The sequence below is a fragment of the Augochlora pura genome, chromosome 9, assembly GCF_028453695.1.
Source record: "Augochlora pura isolate Apur16 chromosome 9, APUR_v2.2.1, whole genome shotgun sequence".
Taxonomy (NCBI): domain Eukaryota; kingdom Metazoa; phylum Arthropoda; class Insecta; order Hymenoptera; family Halictidae; genus Augochlora; species Augochlora pura.
Window position 1 is genome coordinate 7,722,052 of NC_135780.1, and position 19,922 is coordinate 7,741,973.

The 19,922-nt window shown below is 33.8% G+C and overlaps 1 protein-coding gene across 1 annotated transcript; it reads left to right on the forward strand.

Moving 5' to 3' along the window:
- The first annotated feature begins 877 nt into the window (after positions 1–877).
- Y-y (yellow-y) lies at positions 878–14,007 on the forward strand. Its single transcript, XM_078189994.1, has 7 exons — positions 878–953; positions 5,789–6,069; positions 9,913–10,042; positions 10,205–10,367; positions 11,577–11,936; positions 12,580–12,768; positions 13,828–14,007. The coding sequence occupies exons 2-7, from the start codon at positions 5,802–5,804 to the stop codon at positions 14,005–14,007; spliced, it is 1,290 nt and encodes a 429-aa protein (XP_078046120.1). The 5' UTR covers positions 878–953; positions 5,789–5,801.
- Positions 14,008–19,922: the final 5,915 nt, after the last annotated feature.

A 19,922-nucleotide genomic window follows, 5' to 3' on the forward strand; every position in this document is an offset into this window, starting at 1 on the left:
GCTGTAGAATTCTCACGCTAACAGAAACACTCCTTTCATGTTCTCAAGTAAAGAGGCGACGAAAAAATGATTATAGTTTCCAGATTTTGGAAAAGTGATTTTGATCATGTCAAAATGATCGCCTCCTTAAAATATAATTGTCTATGATCATATGATTGTCTTGTTAAATGTATCATAATTGTTTTCACAGAAGGGAGGTTCTTATACATTTTTATTATTGTAGGTCAATTTTTAACAACGAAAAGTAAATACATATTGATTTTTTATTACACAAATTGCATGAAAAATTAATAATGGACGCTAATTTTTATAGTTTTAATATTCTTAGTTTAGATTTTAGAAAAATCGTGTTGATCATACGAAAGTAACGAAATACAATGATCCTATTAAGAATACTATAAATGATTGAACTCAAATTATTGAAATTATTAAAACTATGAAAATTTTGGTAATTTTATATTAATTCAGGTTAGTGTACAACGATTAAAGTTAATTAAAAATATGAAAAAGCATTGAAGACACTAAACACTATAGTTTTAAAATTCTCAGTTCCGATTATTAAAAAAATACATAGAAAATTGGCAAAATGCGAAACTAAAACGTTATCCATTGATTCGATACAGTATATTTATTCAGAAATTTCGAATTGTACAGGATAACTTACGACAATTAGAGTTAGGTAAAAATTTATTTCCCATACTGGGCGCTTTACAAATAATTTATAGGGCCATTGTATTTCCGGATGTTTATGGATCAGAGTGTACCAACACAGGTTTAGCCGGGTGAACGTCTATAGCCGAGTGGGCACGTGTCACACGAACGGAGTACATATATACCAGTGCCGTTTTGCAGGAACCAACAGTTTACTTGCACTGTTTGCCACTACCTTCCTACGAATCGTGAGTCTATTCGTTTCGAAGACGAAGCTATCGTAACCAATTTTCGCCAAAGAGGTATATTAAAGCGGGACCGATCAACTGTCGCGCGGTTTCTCATTCGAAAATCGTTCATTTATAGACAGTCGTGTGCTTTTGGGCTGATAAGTGTATAAGAATCATCTAAAAAGCAAATTTATCGGTAAACGCAGTGTGAACTCTTCCATTCGATTTAGACAATGGTTTTTTAATATATTTACAGTCGTTAAATTTTTGCATGTAATTATATATTTTCGGAAAGCATCGATTCGGATACATTTTGTTGTTGTGATTTATCAGGCTTGATTGGCTGTCGAGTTCGTTAAACAGTTTGAATTTCGCGCGGATTTGCGTGAAACTTTTTGAACTATAAGCAGAAATTTCATCGAGATTTGCAGCTTTTCGTTTTACTCTCACGTCGAAATAATTATTTGGAAACAATTTCTACTTATGAAACAACTTTTACCATACAAATAACAACCCACACAGAAATCTGGTCACAATTACTAATAAAGATATTATTTATACGTGTTTCTTTTTTCTTATTATTGTAGTTTTGCTACATATCGACCTTCGTGAACAGATTTGTAAAATTGAAAATTAGATTGGATTTAGAAGGAAACAAAAATATTGTTAATCTTTGTACATTTCACTAAAAGAGATTTTGAACGGTCAGGTGTATTACAGATTCGTAAAATTTCTTATTCAGTTTCATGTCTGTTAAATAAATTGCTATTGCCTCATCAAATTACGTTGCATCACAATAAAAAAGGATTATGTCAAAAATCCTGCCTTTCTTTTGATCAAATATTCGAATAAGCATTTTTTTTATTAAAGTTTTTGAACGGGCGAGTGGCTGTCGTTGAGCACATTTGATTAATGACGTCGCAAATTATCCTACGTTCTGATCAGCTTGATCACACCAGAACAGAATTTGCTGAGAACTAAAAAAAACACCGTCCTGCCGTCGGGTATCGGTGTTAGTGCGAGAGTAAATTATTCATTCGAAATAAAACATTACCGAGTTAAGGGCCAGGGCAAATAACGGTTCAACTTTTTTCGTTTTCGATACTAACTTATTAGTTCGATTCGTTTCCTCCTAAATGATTATACGTATCGGATGCGAAATAATGCATGGTAGAAATCACATGAAATATCCTTATTAGCAATTATGTCCCCTGTTAGTGATTAATTGTTCCACGTAACGTAAGTCGTAATAGAACTTCCAAGGAATGTTTTAGTCCACAGTGCCACTTAAGCCCTCAAAAGATATTCTTTGAAGCAATCAGGAAACTGTTATGTAAAATATTTGAAAATACTTGATATAATACTAAAAATACTTAATACAATGAAATACAAAATACTAAAAATTGTACGAACTGCGCTTTTCTAAGTAGAATTTTTATAGAAAAAATGTCGTACCGATTGACGCGATTTTGATCGTTTTGATAATCTAAAGCAAAGAATTAAAGCAGCTATTTCATTAATATGATTGTAGTATGAATGTATTTAATATAATATTATATTTGATATTTATAAACATCTCACTTTTGTTAAAACGACGTTTCATGTGATCTGTCTTATTAACGAACACTAAAGTTGCAAGTTTGTTCATGTGATCATTATTGGAATAATCGTAGCATTTTGTGATAACTATAGTTTTCTTTTAAAGTGCAATACATATAAATCTTAGTGAAAAATATATGAAATGATCAATTGAATCATATTGTAGGCGTAACCGAATTCATAAATTTTTACAAAATGGTATCTGCGAGACATCTGTAGGCGTGTATTAGAACTACTGTGGATTTACTATGCTTTTACTTAACTTCTTCGCGTAATACGAAAATGATCATATTATTTTGATTAAAATTCAACTTCACAGAGATATGGTCAAACGTAAAACTGCGTCAGCACCTCTTAAAATAGTACAACTTTTTTAAAACTTCCATAAACAATTCGAACTTATTTTAAAACTAGTCTACTAGACTATAACCAAAATACTTTTTTCTTAATTTTGTTATTGCTTGAAATTACAAAACAAAATAAGTAATTATCTGTTTGCAATTTTAGTGAAATTTTTAACATGCATACAAGTTATCGAAATGCACAAAATATATTTCTTAAATTTTCGTTATAGACTCGGAAGGGGAAGTTGTGAAGCAAGAATTTTTCATTGTTTTGTCATTCCAAGTAAAAGCAAAATTTAATGGAAAATGTTTTAGTAGACTTGTATCTAATAGGTTTCTATCATCTAAAAGGAATCGAATTATCTTCGAATTATGAAATTCCACACGATTCTCATTCCACGGATTACTTTCTTCGCGAACCACATCAAAGTGCACGAATTCGTGCCGCTTAAAAGCGAGAAGATTGTATAAAACGCAGGTTAAGTAAAAAAATTATGGAATAGCTGGTTAGGCAATTATACGTGCAGGAAGTGTCTTGGAAGCAACGCCACCGTGGTCTGGTTCACAGGATGATTAGAAAACAAACACTATCTGCAGAATTAATTATGGTCTAGGAAACGAGTAATTAATAGTTAGATCGCGATGCCGGATGATCTGTGAAAATTCGTCCGCCACGCTTCGTGCATCTTCAATATAAACAATTCAATGAAAAATACTAAATCGACGAATAATATTTCATGTGCGTCGAGTGCACGGGTTATTATCGTTACGCGTAGTTTCCAGTACTCTTTCGGATTAGTGCACACGACACGCTTCTGTGACCTCATGCCCGGTAAATAAATAGATTACTTACCTCGATGACCACGTAGATATCGATCGCATGGTGGCTCGAATGAAAAATGTGATCGAATAAAATTAATCCTGCGCCTTGACGTGCAGAAATCAACGTTGAATAATGTATCAGTTTTTTGACAAATCGTCGACGTTTGAACCTTAAAATGCGTACGAGAGTGACAGTTAACGCTTTCGCTAGCACCGGTAGATGTGTTATCATTCAAGTTTTCATCGAGTTCTTATTGCTGTCTTATTTGCCATGATTAGAAAGTAAAGTTACCACACGATTTTATACACCCCCGCATGGAGCTGACGGGTCACTTATGAAAAATGATGCTGAGATTTGGTCTCATGTACTCTCAATATTTCATAAAATTACTATTTATTTTAAGTATTGATTATTAAGTTATTTATCACGAAGAGTATTACTCATTATTTTATGAAAATAATGATAACGTCATAAGTCATTTCTGTTTCTAGTAAAATCATTTTTGACAACCAGGTGAATGACACATAATATGAACACACTCAATCCATTCATGAAAAATTTCAAAGTGTCCTTATGTGATTGATAAAATTACTTGCAAGTGATCATATCTAGTTTGAAGACTGAAAATTTCAATTATTTCTTAATTTTATAAAGAAGTTTGTATCACATCATTTAAAGAAAAATTATATAAAAACTCGAAGCAAGTCATGATTTGTAAGATCCAGGAAAGAATAAAAACATATTATTAATATTGTGAATGCACAAAATATTATTAATATCATTTAATCATAATGACTAAAAGCCTTTATATTTGGTGAAAGATATCACAATGTTCGCCGTTAACACGTTGACACCGGCGCCGATATTCACGATTTTCTCTGTGAGTCGGCGCCCGAAATTTACAAAAATTAAATAATCATGTTAAGTTTATAATATTGAATTTCCATGTTTTTACTATTGAATACCTGTTTATAATGTTCAGATAAAATAACATAAACCTATTTTGTAGTATCTATTTTGTGAAATGCAACCAAATTAACTAATGTACGCAGCCCACGGGTCTGACACGTATGACCCACCGGTGGGTCAAGCCGTCGTCAACGTATTAAATAAGAAATTTAAGTTACTGTAAATAATAGGCGAATAATACCAATAGAGAGTAAAGAGTTTTCAAGTATTTAGATTTTTAGTACAATATTGCATCGAAATTATATTATAAATAAGATTTTCTAGATTTCAACTATTTTGACATTTACAAGCAATCGTTTCATAATTCTATAGTCTAATAGAATATATTAAATATTTTAATTGGCATGAACCTTGCCTACAAAGTAGCTCATTTTCACTGGAGGTCGTTTCGCGATAAATACAAATATTTTCTGTAACGCATTTTGTATGTATTTAATTTTACCATTACCTGAAATTAAATACGTTGAATCCTTTTTTAGCTACATTCTCGAACTGCTTAAAAACGAATTCAATGCTAAACGACAAATAGACTTGCCAAGATCATTCCATGTTTAAAATCATACGGTGTTCACCTTCGTCACACAACTATAAAGAACATTCTTTTACCATTTACACTTTCCAAGCTAAAAGAGGTCACATCATTCTTTTAAAAGACCACTAAGATTGTCATGAATTTTTGTGCAACACAAGATGCCATATCCGTAACACACTAATAGTTTGAAATGTTTCTTTTATCATACTTTTTATTTATCACAAACACACAAAGTATCAATGCCTATAAAACAATAATTTAGTAAGGATTACATACAGTTATTATTCCAGTATTAGTTAATTAATCTCCTCAATTTGAGATATAAAATTGAAAACAAAACGTAGCATAAAAGCGCACGATTTAATAATTGGAAATTTATTTAACACTTGGACAGTAGGACTAGGATCCATTTGAATCCAGTATATAAATATCGCTATTTAACAATTTAGTTCCTGACAACTAATTTCAATTTTCACTCATTCCATTAAGGTTTATAAAAAAAACTAACGTATACAGAAGAAGTATTACAAAATACGTTGATGCTAAATATCAAACTTATCATATTTTCATAATTAAATGATAAATAAATATAAAATTGGTGCAAATTTTAAACGTTATCAAATTTTTTCTAATTTCAAAGGTACCAAACCATAATGAAAATACATTGGGGATTACTTTGCGTGAGTTTGTTGTGTTTGGGAGCTGGAAAGGTGAAAGGACTCCAACGATGGGGTTCCAAGTACGGAAAAGCTCCTCTTTTGGAGAGATTCTTCTGGAGGGCGTTGGACTTCGCTTATCCAGACGAAGCAAGCAGACAAACGGCAATGATGAAGGGAGATTTTGTACCGGAAAATGCGTTGCCAGTTGGTATCGAGATATGGCGCAATAAACTCTTTGTCACCGTACCAAGATGGAAGAATGGTAAGTTTAAATTGAATATCTCTTTACTTTTATCTTTCTTTAATTAACACTAAATTTATGGAACAATAGAATTTCTAGCATGCATACAACTGAAATGTACAAAACGCATTTTTTAAATTTTCGTTAGAGGTTCTGATGAGAAAGTTAAGAAACGAGAGTTGAAGTAGTTAAGTCATTGTTTAGTATACCAGTCCGTCTATCATCTAAAAGTAATTCAAATAGTTTAGTTGTAAAAAAGTTATTGCGTTTTAAATGGTGAACGAATATTAATTTGAGTCATCGTGTTTCGTACGGATCATATTTTAGTTTACCCTCTACTCGGGAAAAAATCAGATATGAATCTCGAGTAGGAAACCGGAAACTGACGCGAACACAGTGTGTAGAATGTAGAAGATCACCGTGGTCGGTGCATGCCTCGAATCTCGTCTGGCCGACTTCCGGTTTGCGACACAAAGTGCCGAAACCCGCTCGAGCGATTTCAATAAAAGAACTTCTATCTCCCTCTCTCTCTCCCTCCCCCTCGCTCTCTCTCTCTCTCTCGACCTCCGCCTCCTCTTCGACCAAAATCTAGAAGGGAACTTGCGAATGAATGAAGCTTATTCACTTTTATATTCTCGTATTTCCGATTTTTTTTCTCGGTACTCTAAGTTTATCATAAGCGACGGCGCGCGCCAAGTTATTGTCCGCGAAGAACGACCGCCGCCAATGCTCCGCCATAATTATTATTTCGGGACTTAACTCTATACCTTTCCGATTTCCTTGCGTCTTCTAATCTCAATTAATTCTCTTGCAATGAATTTGTAATAAAGAAACTTAAAGCTTAAAAATTATTATAGTTCATCTTAATAAGCACTTGCCTGAATCTAATTAAAAATCGGTATGAACAATAAATTAAAAAGATCAAGAAACAATTTATGAAAAACATTGCAAAATGTCCAAAACCGAACTGCTTGAATAATATTAAAATAGTGCACGTATTTCTAGAGGAGAAGAAGAATAACTGGAATATTTAGTGAAACATGTCTGAGATTTTATTCGATCTAGAAAAAGATTTAGAATATATAGTATACTCTTTATGCAAATCAGTGGAAACTGCAGTCATTTTGAAAGTTTATTGTACCATTTATGGAAGTCACGTGTCCACTTCTGTTTCTAAAAGGTTACTTACGAAATGGAACAGACTAATCTATCTTCCTTCTACATTCGAAACCAGTTTAGATCACACATAAAATTGGTGCAGAATAAGAAGAAAATGAAATTGTGAAACTGTAACCGGAATGTAAGCAATAACCAGTCTTACGTGACTATACTGTTGCACTATCAATTATTTGTAGTCACCCGAATCGATATCTCTACATCAGACATTTCATTTGTAATTAACAATTAAACCGTTAATATGTTGTAACCAAATATTTTAACTTACACGTATCTTATGATAAGACTGAACATTTTATAAATCTATATCGTAATTTGAAGCGTTATATATTTGGAACACTACAAAACAACCGATATTAAACGATAAATTGAAACATTATAAACGATCTTATTGGAGTGAAATAAGAAAAAAAAATTCGGTTTCTGTTTCTTAAAGCCAATGCAGACAATTATTAGTTTGCGAAAAGATCCATAATCTAATTATTATAATAGAAAATTCAGGAGCAGATTTTTAGTAATATCTAATGAACTAACGTACCACTTTGCATGTTCAATTTTAAATAATTTACAACTGCTCGCTTTCAAACTGTTGCAACATTTTTTTCAAACGCAATGAATTCCGTTGGTACAAAGTATTAAAGGACATTTAACAAAGGAAAATTACGTTAAATATTTGCTTGATCATTGCGGTTTACATTATAATATTAAAATTAAAAATTAAAAGTTTTAATTCAAATTTTATATTGAAATGAAATTTTCTAAATTCAGATCATAATGATTCAGATCGCCAAATATCATTTCCGTTGAACGTATCAGCAAACATGTTCCGCTACTATCCATTCCGTGTATTTCGTATAACAGGTCCCATTGAGTTTTCTAAGAAACCTTTCTAAAAAAAACCTTACATAGCTCTGTGCAACTTTCAAATCACGTGTACTGATTTATCGTTGCATTTTAATGTAACTTCACTTTTAGCATAAATGTAAAAGTATTCTGTTCCGTTTTTTTCTCTTTTATCAGCACGAGGATTTGCATCTTAATTTACAACTTTTGCGTCACACATCGGGGTAAATTCACTTTTAAATTATAAATTCGTTATCGATTTATATCTAGAGGTTAATATTCAATGATTATAATATTAACCCTATCGAGCTCTAAAATTGTTTCTTTATAAAAATGACAAGATTAATTTTATTTAGACATTTTGTCATTTTTATTATAACATAAATTACTTTGGATTCCTATAAACGAATCCAGTTATAGAGATTATTTTTAAATTGTTCTAATTTTAAAGTGTTTTCCTATTGGAAATGATTGAATTGAACTTAATTCGGAGATTTTTATCACATAACAGTGACAAATAAATACAGTCTTGTCATCCACATAAATCAGCACACGTCGGTCAATATAATTACTCATTTTAGTGTTGATAAATTCGCTTTTTGCTCAAATTATTCATGAACCATACATAATTCAACTACAAATTCATTTTACCGACCGTTTCGAGCTAACATTCCTTCATTCTCCGTCTCCTTACGTCTCCCGGATAATTTCCACTTCGCTTCCGTTGGTTCTTTTTCACGTTTTTCTCGTTGTTCCGGTTCCGATCTTCCCAGCAGCCTTCTGAAAGTTCTCCAAACGTGTCAAAGACCACGCAGGTCGGCATTGTTTTTACGAGAAGGTTTTATTCGTCCGCGGCTTTGTTTGCTCCACTCTTTCTTCCGACGACAGCTTCTCCCCAAACAGAGGATATGAAATATTAAGAGAGAAAAGAAGAAAGCGGTTCCTGTCACACCGTCCGAGCAGAATGGATTCGGAACGTTCAATGACTTCCTTCCTGAGCTCGGGAAACGAATTGTTTTAGAATTCTGCGCCCAGTCAAAGCGAATACAATTCAATTCGAGATTCCCCGACCTCTGAATACCATTATCCTGGACGCCGGCGACCATTCGGTTCTCTCGAAATTGAGAACATGTTCCATCTTCAAAAGTCGTGCCGATTTTTCCTGAGTACATCGTAACATTTCCACCTAAGAAAAATGTTTGGGTGAAGGACGATTGAATCTAATTCGACCTTTTGATGCCGTTATCGTAGTTTTCGACGACTACATTGTTCTCCCCAGAACATGCTAAACCATGGTCCATTGATTTCATCTTTAAAAGTTTGCTGATTTTTCGATGCTTGCGGTGACATTTTCTTGGAAGTAAAAAGTTTTTGTAAATTACATTCGAATTCGAGTTTGCCACACCTCTAAGTGCCATTATCCCGGTCGCCGACAACCATTTTATTTGGCACGCGCGTTAAATCACGGTCCATTGATTTCGTCTTTAAAAGTTTGCTAATTTTTCCTACAACGAACCTAACGTTTCCTCTAAGGCGAAAAATTTAAGCGAGTGGCATGCCATCGTACACGAGTGACATGTCAAGGAACTTTTTCTTTGTTATCTGGCAATTTTCGATCACGCAACCTTTCCGTTAACCTTTCTGTAGATCGTCTAAATCTGTGTCTCTCAAACGTTAGCTGCCATTGTCAGGCATACACGTTTCCGATAAAATCGAATTGCGTGCATCAAGATTTCGATAATGTTGCTCACGCTATTCCAGGTTCGGAAGTAGCGTGCAAATATTCGGTTATAATTTCACGCGTTTCGAGTACAGATGTTTGACGCCTGGTACTTACGATTTTAGGAATTCCGGCGACTTTGAATTATATATCGCTCGATGCGAATCGTGGAGGCTCGCCTAGGCTCACACCTTATCCAAACTGGACGCTAAACAAAGCTGGAGCATGCGGTACCGGTCTAACCACGGCTTACAGGTCAGTATGAACGAACAATGATAAACATACATTTGTATCGTATATGAATATGAAAGCAACAAATGTAATCTAGAAGCATCATAAAAAGATATATTAATCCAAATTTAATTCTCAACAGATTCTTTAACTTAAGTAATAATTGAATGAAATTTATTAATTTAGGATACACGCAGACGCATGTGACAGACTCTGGGTCCTAGACACTGGTACTATAGGCATTGGGAACACGACGGTGCAAGCCTGTCCTTATACGCTGAATGTTTTCGATTTGACGACGGACAAAATCTTAAGGCAATATAGATTGAGACCCGAAGACATCAATATGGTATATCTTTCTTGAATTTTATTTACTTTTACCCTTTTTGATTTTTTTAGCCCAATACAATTTTACCATAGTTGCACTTACAGATTACTAAATGCACTATTTTTGAAAGATCATCAATATTCTAGTCTATAGATTATATGATGTTGGGTACAATCTTGTTATTGCTAGTAAAAATACTGCTACACGATTACTAACATGTGCTTGCCCATGTGTGGCTGATTAATCAATAATTCACTTATTGATTAAACTGAATTCTTAAGTTAATATCTTAACGCTAATTGCCTTAAATCTTTATACTTATTTTAAGAATTAGCCAGTTTTTATTTCAGTTTATCTAATTTATTTATTATTGCTTCCTTGTCGATTTCATACATCGTTCATAATAACTATTCTTCCCTTAGATTTTCTATTATTAATTCTGTTACACTGAAGAGTAACTGCAATGATAAATTTAATTCAATAACACTAATAGACCATAATAACAACATGTGATTACCAAAAAGACGTACTATTAACTGTTTAACAAAATTATTATTTTACTTTAATATTATAAGTATGTGATATAGAATATAATAATTTATTCTCATTCTCAATAGAAGAGAATGCAATCTATGTTATCGTTGCATAGTGTTTTTATGAAATTAGTATTCCGTTGATTTTTTAGATTATAATCTTTACTGAGTCATTAAAGAGTGCTATCGCAACTTCTTTAACGTAGGAAATAATTCCTTTCTAATTTACAAGAATTGACTTGATGGTTTGTTAACGTATAATAAACTTTCAAATTTCTTTGTATCTACCTAAATTGCTGAGCATTTTTCAATAATAACACTTTTTGTGTACTTTCTAATTTCTAATTTTTAATTTTTTTTTATTTTTCTAATAATACTAAATCACACATATCGCGCATTCTTATAACGTTCACTGTTTAGCATTTGATCACGCAAGTAAGTATAGGTGAAATATCCTGTAGGAAAACCTGTAACTTTCGCTGTATTAATGTATTAATAACTTCAGTGACTTTCACGAAAGAGATAATAGGTGACTATTACATTCGAATTCGTTTAACAACCTTTTTTAACTCTCTGCACTCGATTATTCCCCACTCGTGGGGTAGAGTTGTAAAAATGGTCCTTCCTCCGAAATGTAAAGAGTTAATGACTGCGCAACGTTATTGTAAGAAGAATTAACGGAATATATATTACTCAGAACACATTCATTGCCAATATCGCGGTGGATTTGGGGAAAGGCGGATGCAACGATGCGTTTGCCTACATGTCGGACGAGCTGGGATACGGCTTGATCGTGTACTCATGGGAGCAGAACAAATCGTGGCGCGTTACTCACAGCTATTTCATGCCGGATCCTCTAGCCGGCGATTACAATATTGGCGGCTTGAATTTCCAATGGGGTGAAGAAGGAATTTTCGGCATGAGTCTGTCCCCCATCAACGTGAATGGATACAGGACTCTGTTTTTCCATCCTCTCAGCAGCAGGAGAGAGTTTGCAGTCTCGACACGAATTCTCAGGGACGAACAGCTGTCGCAGGATAGCTACCACGAATTCCAGGTATCACCTTATCTGCGTTCAGTAGTGTACGGTTAAATTTATATCAAATCCGTACGATTAAATTTACTTCACCCAGCCCCATTCCTTTATTATCACAACACCTCGAACTCGACATTGCCTGATCTTAATAGACTGGTAGAAAGAATGACTATATCTTTCAATGTATGGTTAATAATTGTGAAGACAACAAACATTTTGGATATAACTTTATTAACTAAATACAATTTCAAATTTTGATAAAATTTCTACAATTTTGTAATGATTCGTAAATTACTGTGACTTAACTTGCTCAGGTTGAATTTAATTTCGCAATTATTAGTTCACCTTCAAATCATTCAAAATATTATTCTTTATTATAATGGACTCGAATTAGACGTACCTATATTTATTAGATAATTTAATTGAATCTACAGCCTCGGTATTTACAAACGTTTACAAAGAATAATATACTGCATCACTATATAGCACAATAGTTAGTGGTTAGATAAAAGATGGAAGAAAAACATATAAATAATTTAATGTAGGACATCAAGATTAGTGGAATAATTTGACTTAGTTCGTTGTGATTAACTATGCTTAACATACAAGTTACGAGACACGAGCATTTCCGAATTTTACATTTTATTATTATTAATATTGCTAGGTCCTGCCAGAAAGGGGGCCACTCGGTCATTGTACCGCTTCTGCAATGGATGAGAATGGTCTTCAATTCTTTAATCTAATTGATCAAAACGCTGTAGGCTGTTGGAATTCTTTGTTACCATATGGGCCTCAGAATCATGCAGTTGTTGTAAGACATGACAATGCTTTAATATTTCCAGCAGATGTCAAAGTAAGTTTTCAAAGTTTCATTCTACATATAACATTAACATTATAAATAGTCTATAGATTTCTATGGCTTAATTTATAATCTCAGATCTTAAACCAAAGTACTCTTCTATAGACTTTATTCATGCATGAATGAAATGGAGACTTTATTTATTTATTTATTGTTTATTGAATTTATTTCTTGCAACCTATAAAGATTCTAAAAAAGGACTAATGTAGAAAACGAGGCTCTTTTATAAACGTTAAATCATGCACAACAATTCATAGTCCAGCTATAAAATTGCTAAAACTGATAAACTTTCATTGATTAAAAATGTCTGTTTATTTATTTGATTTCGTTTTCCACTATTATCATAACTATCGTAGCCAGAAGAGTAAACTAGACTTTAAATCAGATAAATGGGTGTAGATTGCGTGACGCCCGAGACTCTCGTGCAGCGAAGTGGGAGACCCAACGGGTTTATACTGAATGATGACATAAAAGTCACTCGCAGTTGAGAAACGAGGGATTCCTTAGATCATTTGAAATAACTTCTTCCTCTGCAAAATTTTTCTCCGTGGCATCGTTAACGAATTATTAACGAAAAACACTGACCAATAAGAAGCGAGCTCGGCTGGCACGAAATAGCCGAGACAAGCAGCGAACGAAACTCAGTTCCGTTGATTAGCTCGACCGCCTACCATCGCGTGAGCTCGCCTCTCATTGGACAACGTTTTTTTGTTAATATCTCTTAAACAAAGCAGCGGATTGCATTTTGCACTTTCGCTGAAAAAGAAATTACTTCAAATAACTCCCATTTTTGCCATGTATAACCCCCATACAATAAGATAGAAACATTATGCCTCCCACTTCGTTGTACGAACATCCCGGCACTTTCTAGCTGATCTATAAATCTAGCCTATAAATTTTTGGCTACAATGATCGTAAATTTCTTTCATCGTGAGGAAATGATTGAAACATATTCACAATTTCAATGAACCGAATGAAAATAAAATAAATGGCAATAATAAAAGATTTCAGTTTAGACGAACGTGTTAAAAAGGACGTTAATATTATTTTTAGATAAGAGGGGGATTGTTATGGATCATATCAGACAGAATGCCAAACTTTCTGATAGCAAGTCTGAATTACACCGACGTAAACTTCAGAATATTGACAGTGCCCGTTAGGGAGGCAATTGCAGGCACCGTTTGTGAAAACGCGCCCTGGGGATACATCAGCAACTCCATTTGGTGGGAGTAATGAATTCTGTTAAATAGATTTACTAGAAATACTTGATTTACGGTCACATGTTGGCAAAACAAACGTTCGAACTGCGAAAATGTTCTACGATTTTGCACGATAAGAATTTTGTAAATCAAAATTTTGACAATCACGACTTTCCTAGAATATAATTCTACATACTGAACTACGTAGCACCATTTAATTCACTACCTTCTTCTGAGCTTCTGTAAGTTTATATATTCCATTAGCAGTTCAAGGTGTTAATACAAAAAAAAGCTCATTAATCATAACATTCGCTTAATCGCCACTTTTAATACAGTTTAATACAGTAGTCTGTTGATTTTCGATATTTACATAAAATGGAGATGCGTAGATTCTGAATGCTTACGTAAATCACATCTAATAATTGTGCACTAACTACGCAGCACGGAAACGAATGAACATAGAAATGCTCTTTATTCACGATGCTATTTATTGAAATACTATTAAACTAAAAATAAGAATTAGCTCCGAATTCATTATTCGTCAATTTAGATAAAAGATTGCACGTACTGTAGCTTGATGCTTTATTCTGAAGTAGATACAATGCTGTTCGTTTCTACATCGCTTATGCTTTCCAGTAGTTGTTGGTGATAATGAATTCGTGACGATAATAAGATTTTAAAGAAAAACATGTAAAGCGAAATTCCGAAATGAATGATGTTTATTTTCTATTTAGGTAGAGGTAAACAGCGAAATTTCGTTCTGGGTCCGGTTGGACCCGGCATCCTGCCGACACGTCTATAAAACCGTCCGTCTTTCATGGGTTCGCTGTCGGTACATTGGCTCGTAAACACAACATGTCGTTCAGCAGTAACAATAAAGAAAGAATCAGGAAGCACGAACCCACTTTCCTTCCACCTACCTTCTTTCACTTCATTAGACTCGCTCGAACATACTTGTTGTCAATTTACCGATCGTGTACGATCGTAATTAGTCGTTTCAGCAAATAAATTCCGATTGTGAGAAAACACATACGTACACGTGTCGACCGAGTTTCCTCGGTGTGCAAACGCATAATGCCAGGCTCTTACGCTTTTCTAAACGAGACGGGAGTCTGCAGTAGCCGATAAAAACGGCACCAGGAAGAAACTCGCCGCATTTCGCTTTGGTAGCTATTCCGCGTCGCTCATAGTTTCTAGAGAAGCCATTACAGCGAGCCATTGCGGCTAACAAATCTCACGGCCATTACAAAACGGATTTATTGTATATTGCTTTTAATCGAACATATTTTCACTTGTTTTGTCCATTTCTGGCGTTTTCTGGGACAATAGCCTGTTACCAACATTTCTCTATTGCCACCTCTATATTTGCGGTCGGCTTGTGGTTGATGAAATTGCGGAGCACACTATACTCTGCGAGATTGTTCGACGAGGCTACACAGGATGTTAACAATTTTATTAATCAACTAATATTCTGGGAGGCGGGGCAAACTAACAGTATGAACACAGAGCTAAATACGTAACATGAGATAATGGAAATACATTCATTCATTTGAAAACAACGCAATAATAGATACAGTAGCGGACAAAAGTTTCAAACGAAAAGAAGGAAAGAAATTGATGAAAAGCACTTGCTTTTATTAATCTCGACTTGATACCCATTTGTAATACGCACAATGAGGAATCGCGAGTGTGAAAATTGTTTTTAGTATAAAACTTGGTATAATTTGTATTATACACATAGTATAATAAAAAGTTTATATCGTTCGTCAAAATATACATTGCCATAAAATAAGTCAGACTTATAAATATGAATGAATTATACGAAGTTTCGATAGGGGATCCAAGAAAACAAAATTTAATTCAGTATGTGGTCCGTTGGATTAATTTAATGAAGAGTAACGGCGCATGTGGACCATTTTTGATGTAACATTTTATTCGAGTTAAGAACTGTTTCGAGCTTCATTTAGGACAAAGCGATCGCGGTTAACGGTGGTGCGTTTAGGTTAATTCGTCCGGTGTGAAAATGGTGAAGGAGTTGGCATGAATCAGCCAGCCCCGCGGAGCCAGATGGTCCAACTTGGCCCATTAGTTTGGCCCTTGTTTCCGATAATTTGAAGGCGACCGACCATTTCGTGCTCTGATATACGATCGGATATCGCTTTCTCCCTCCTCCGAAAATTATCCGTTTCACGCCGACGCCTGTAAAATATGGCCACGCGCCTCCCTTGTGTCTCGAAGTAACAGCTTAGAACCGTCTGCAGCAATTAGTAGAATATTTTGCTAGACTTTAGCCTCAATATTACAGTGATTCGCTACTCGGCAGAAATATTAAGCGTTACAGACAAAAGAAGCTTGCTTAAATCATCTGATTAAAGCATTAATAAACAAATAAATACATTCTAATTACTGAACGTAAAAGAAGCTTGTATAATATGTATAAAACAATCAATAGAACAATATAGACAGTACTACATTTGGATTTATTGTTTGATTCGTATCTTACAAAAATAAGACACGTTCATTGTAGATTGAAATCACGAAACAAGGAGACTTTGCTTTTCAATGTCCACAAGTCTAAGCCCAAGTCCAAAAGTTGTATTTTTCATTATTTTCGCTTTGAATGTAACATAAAAGAAGTGAAATTTTTAAATGATAGAACATTTCCTGCTTTAACGAAAACTATACCTCTTTCGCGTTGAATTATTCTGCGAACTGGCCTAGGTTCAATATGACATCTTCCTTTAAAGAAATCATGAAATTGGATATACTTAAACTGATTTTGAAAATTAAGGAACTCTGAGAAAATTTCTCGAATCAAAAAGATTAAAAGGAATACCCAGTACGTAACTTAAAATGAGCAACCGTGCATGAGACATAATGACACGTTGTAATGTAACTGTGTTCTGCTTCAAACCGATCCCAAGAAAACTAAAAACGAAACGACTCGTAGATTTCTTAAAGCGAACAACGATGGATGAAACATAATAACATGCTATAATGCAACGTGTGGTTACAATCAAACAATTGCATACAATTATTTCTATAAAGAATGAGTAAATAATGATATGTACTGGTATGTACATATTTAGTTTTCATCATTATTTGACAGATTTAAAATAAAATGTTAGAAAATAAGAATATAGCAAATGGTTTTATATTTGCATGCATTCAATGACCTGCCGCGAGACTCAAAATTGTACGACATTACTTAAAATAAAATATGGTTTCAATTTTTCGTAGTTTACATGATTTACATCTTACAGAATGAAACAATTAACTATTCAATTTCGCCCTTTACTTCGTATACCTATCTGCGTTGTCAAATGATCAAGATACAAATTATCAAATTGGAACATCGTAAGGTGAAAAATATAGACATATTAATACTTTATATGATACGACTTAAAAAAAATATAATAATACAATTTCTGTCAAACGCAATTAATGATACTGGTCAGAGCATTCCGGCGCACCTAACGTAGAGCATGGATCTCGAGAATGTGATCGCATAAATATTTCAGATGTACATGGACATGTGAAAAAATTGTTGGTAATACAAAAAATTGTTTCACAGCCTGCAAATGCATATTTATATGGACCGAGCCACGTGGGTTCGCATGAAGAATAATAATTGGTTACGTAAATGACAGAAAACGTGTGTACGTGTTTCTTCTTAACCCCTTTCAAGAAGTAACAAACTTCCTGATGCAACAGTTGAAGAAAAAGTTAATCGTAACAGGGAAAAAATCGATTAATCGATTATTTTACCGATTAATTATTTATTAATCGCTACGCAAACAAGTACTTATAGAATTTCTAATCTAGAGAAATTCTTATTCGATTGGATATTTCAATAGTGTCGAATAAAGTTTTATTCGTTAATCTGAATCTCTTATCCATCATCCAAATAAAAGTTTGTCACAAGTCTCGCCGTAAATGGAGTTCTGTTATATTTGAATGACCTTTCATTCACACTATCCAATTCACGCGACCCACCCAGTACATCTCCGTACATCCGTCCAAATGCTCCATTGAGTCGTGAAACTCGCGTACACGTCGGAGCCTGGATTAGAAACTTCGGAATGCAAAAAGACTAGAATTGCAAAAAGAAAAATGAACGAGGTCTATGCAGCCGAAAGTAGCCACGTGGAACACGTAATGAGTATCTCGCCGATGTCGACGCAACTCGTCTTCGAGACCCGTAATTACCGGTGCCGGTGAAAGAACCTGGGATCGGTGAGTAGCCACCTTTTAAAAAGGTGCTAAAGCGTGCCGCGAGCGCAGCGATAGGTGTTAATTTAAAACAAACCAAAGGATCGCCGCTATTCCCTAAGCTAGGACCGTCGACTATCCCCTGTTCCCGAACGCTTCGGTAACGTATCGGTCAAACAGTCCCTATAACTCCGAACAAAATCGTATGTTTGTTCCCGGAATAATGAATTATTCAAACCTTGTCGGCTATCGTTGTTTATGCGTAGGGCACACGTAAGTAATATGCAACGGAACGTAATATGGAACATCGTTGTATCGCGATCAATTGAATAACGAGCTGGATAAAAATATTTGAAAAAAAATATTGGCAATAGTTAATAAAATGTTTTTCTCTGTATAAAATAATATTTCAAGATTTCTTTAACATCATAGAAATAAATGCGCGTGTTGAAAATCATTAATTAAGTAGTATAAACTAGATGTTCCATCTAAAATAGGCCATTTATTTAATCTCATTTCGCTCGACCTATCTATTGCAATAGTCTGATAAAATATTTAAATTAACTCTAAAACTATTTCAGATGAGATATAAGGTTCTTGAAATATTTTTCATTATATTACGATTAGAGAAAATCATTCGATGGTCGGTTTTTAGTAAAACACCCCCCAATAGATTTTCAAAAAGTTACTGAAACTAGAATGAAAATAGTTTTGTGATATTCGAGCATCTGTCAAATTACAAATAACCGAGATAGACGCTCCGTCAAAAATTATAAACGCGAAATTAAAAATTTACACCTGCATGGAATTAACATCTTCTATCTTTGTTCAGTTAGATGGGGTTTCATTTCATTGCTCTTTTATGTTTCGGTGGAATGTATAGTCACGGTATGCTAAAAAAAAGGCCTTTCTAATCTTATCCGTCCATCAGGTTTGACGAGAAAATTACAGTTTTAATGTAGCGTTAGACATACAATGTATGTATATGTGTCAATGTTAAAAATACTACGTAATTATAGTTTATAACCTGTTTGGTATATGAAATTGTTAGCTCGACGGAAAAGTTTCAAGTCATTCTAAGATAGGGCTGATTGCATTATTATTCAATAGTTATTTTTATTCATTATCCTTCGATTCCAATGTGATAAACGTGTATAGAAACAGCTGTTTAACTCTTTCACATTCATTTTTCTTGTAAACTGCATGTTGTATAAAAAAATAAAGAAAAAAAAATAGAAAAAATAAAGATCAGGACGGAAAAAGGACAGTCCTAGCCGTATCGTCGTGCACATCACACGACTTTTCTTAATCTGTATTCATTATTGTTATATTTGTTCGTTATTAAATTCCATTTTCCGTTAAAGCGCGTCACTTATTTCCGCTTCCTGGTAACCCATCCTACATGTATAGAATAAGAGAAAATAAATTATCAAGATACATGAGTAAAAATCATCTAATTGAAAATTAACATTGAAAACATTCTACGGAATATTGCAATATAATAGCAAATTAAATTGCCGAAATCTGATATTAGTTACGATAAATAGTTAAGCTAACAATTTAATATGAAAAGCATTTTCGATATTAATATAGAGTGGTGCAACATGATATTTTGAAAACATGTAACGTCTAAATTATTGCATAATGTACAAAATCGTAGTCGACAGGTAAAATATTAAAATTTCATAAAAACAATTATTTAAATAATCTTGGAAGTAATTATTGATGTGCTTCTTA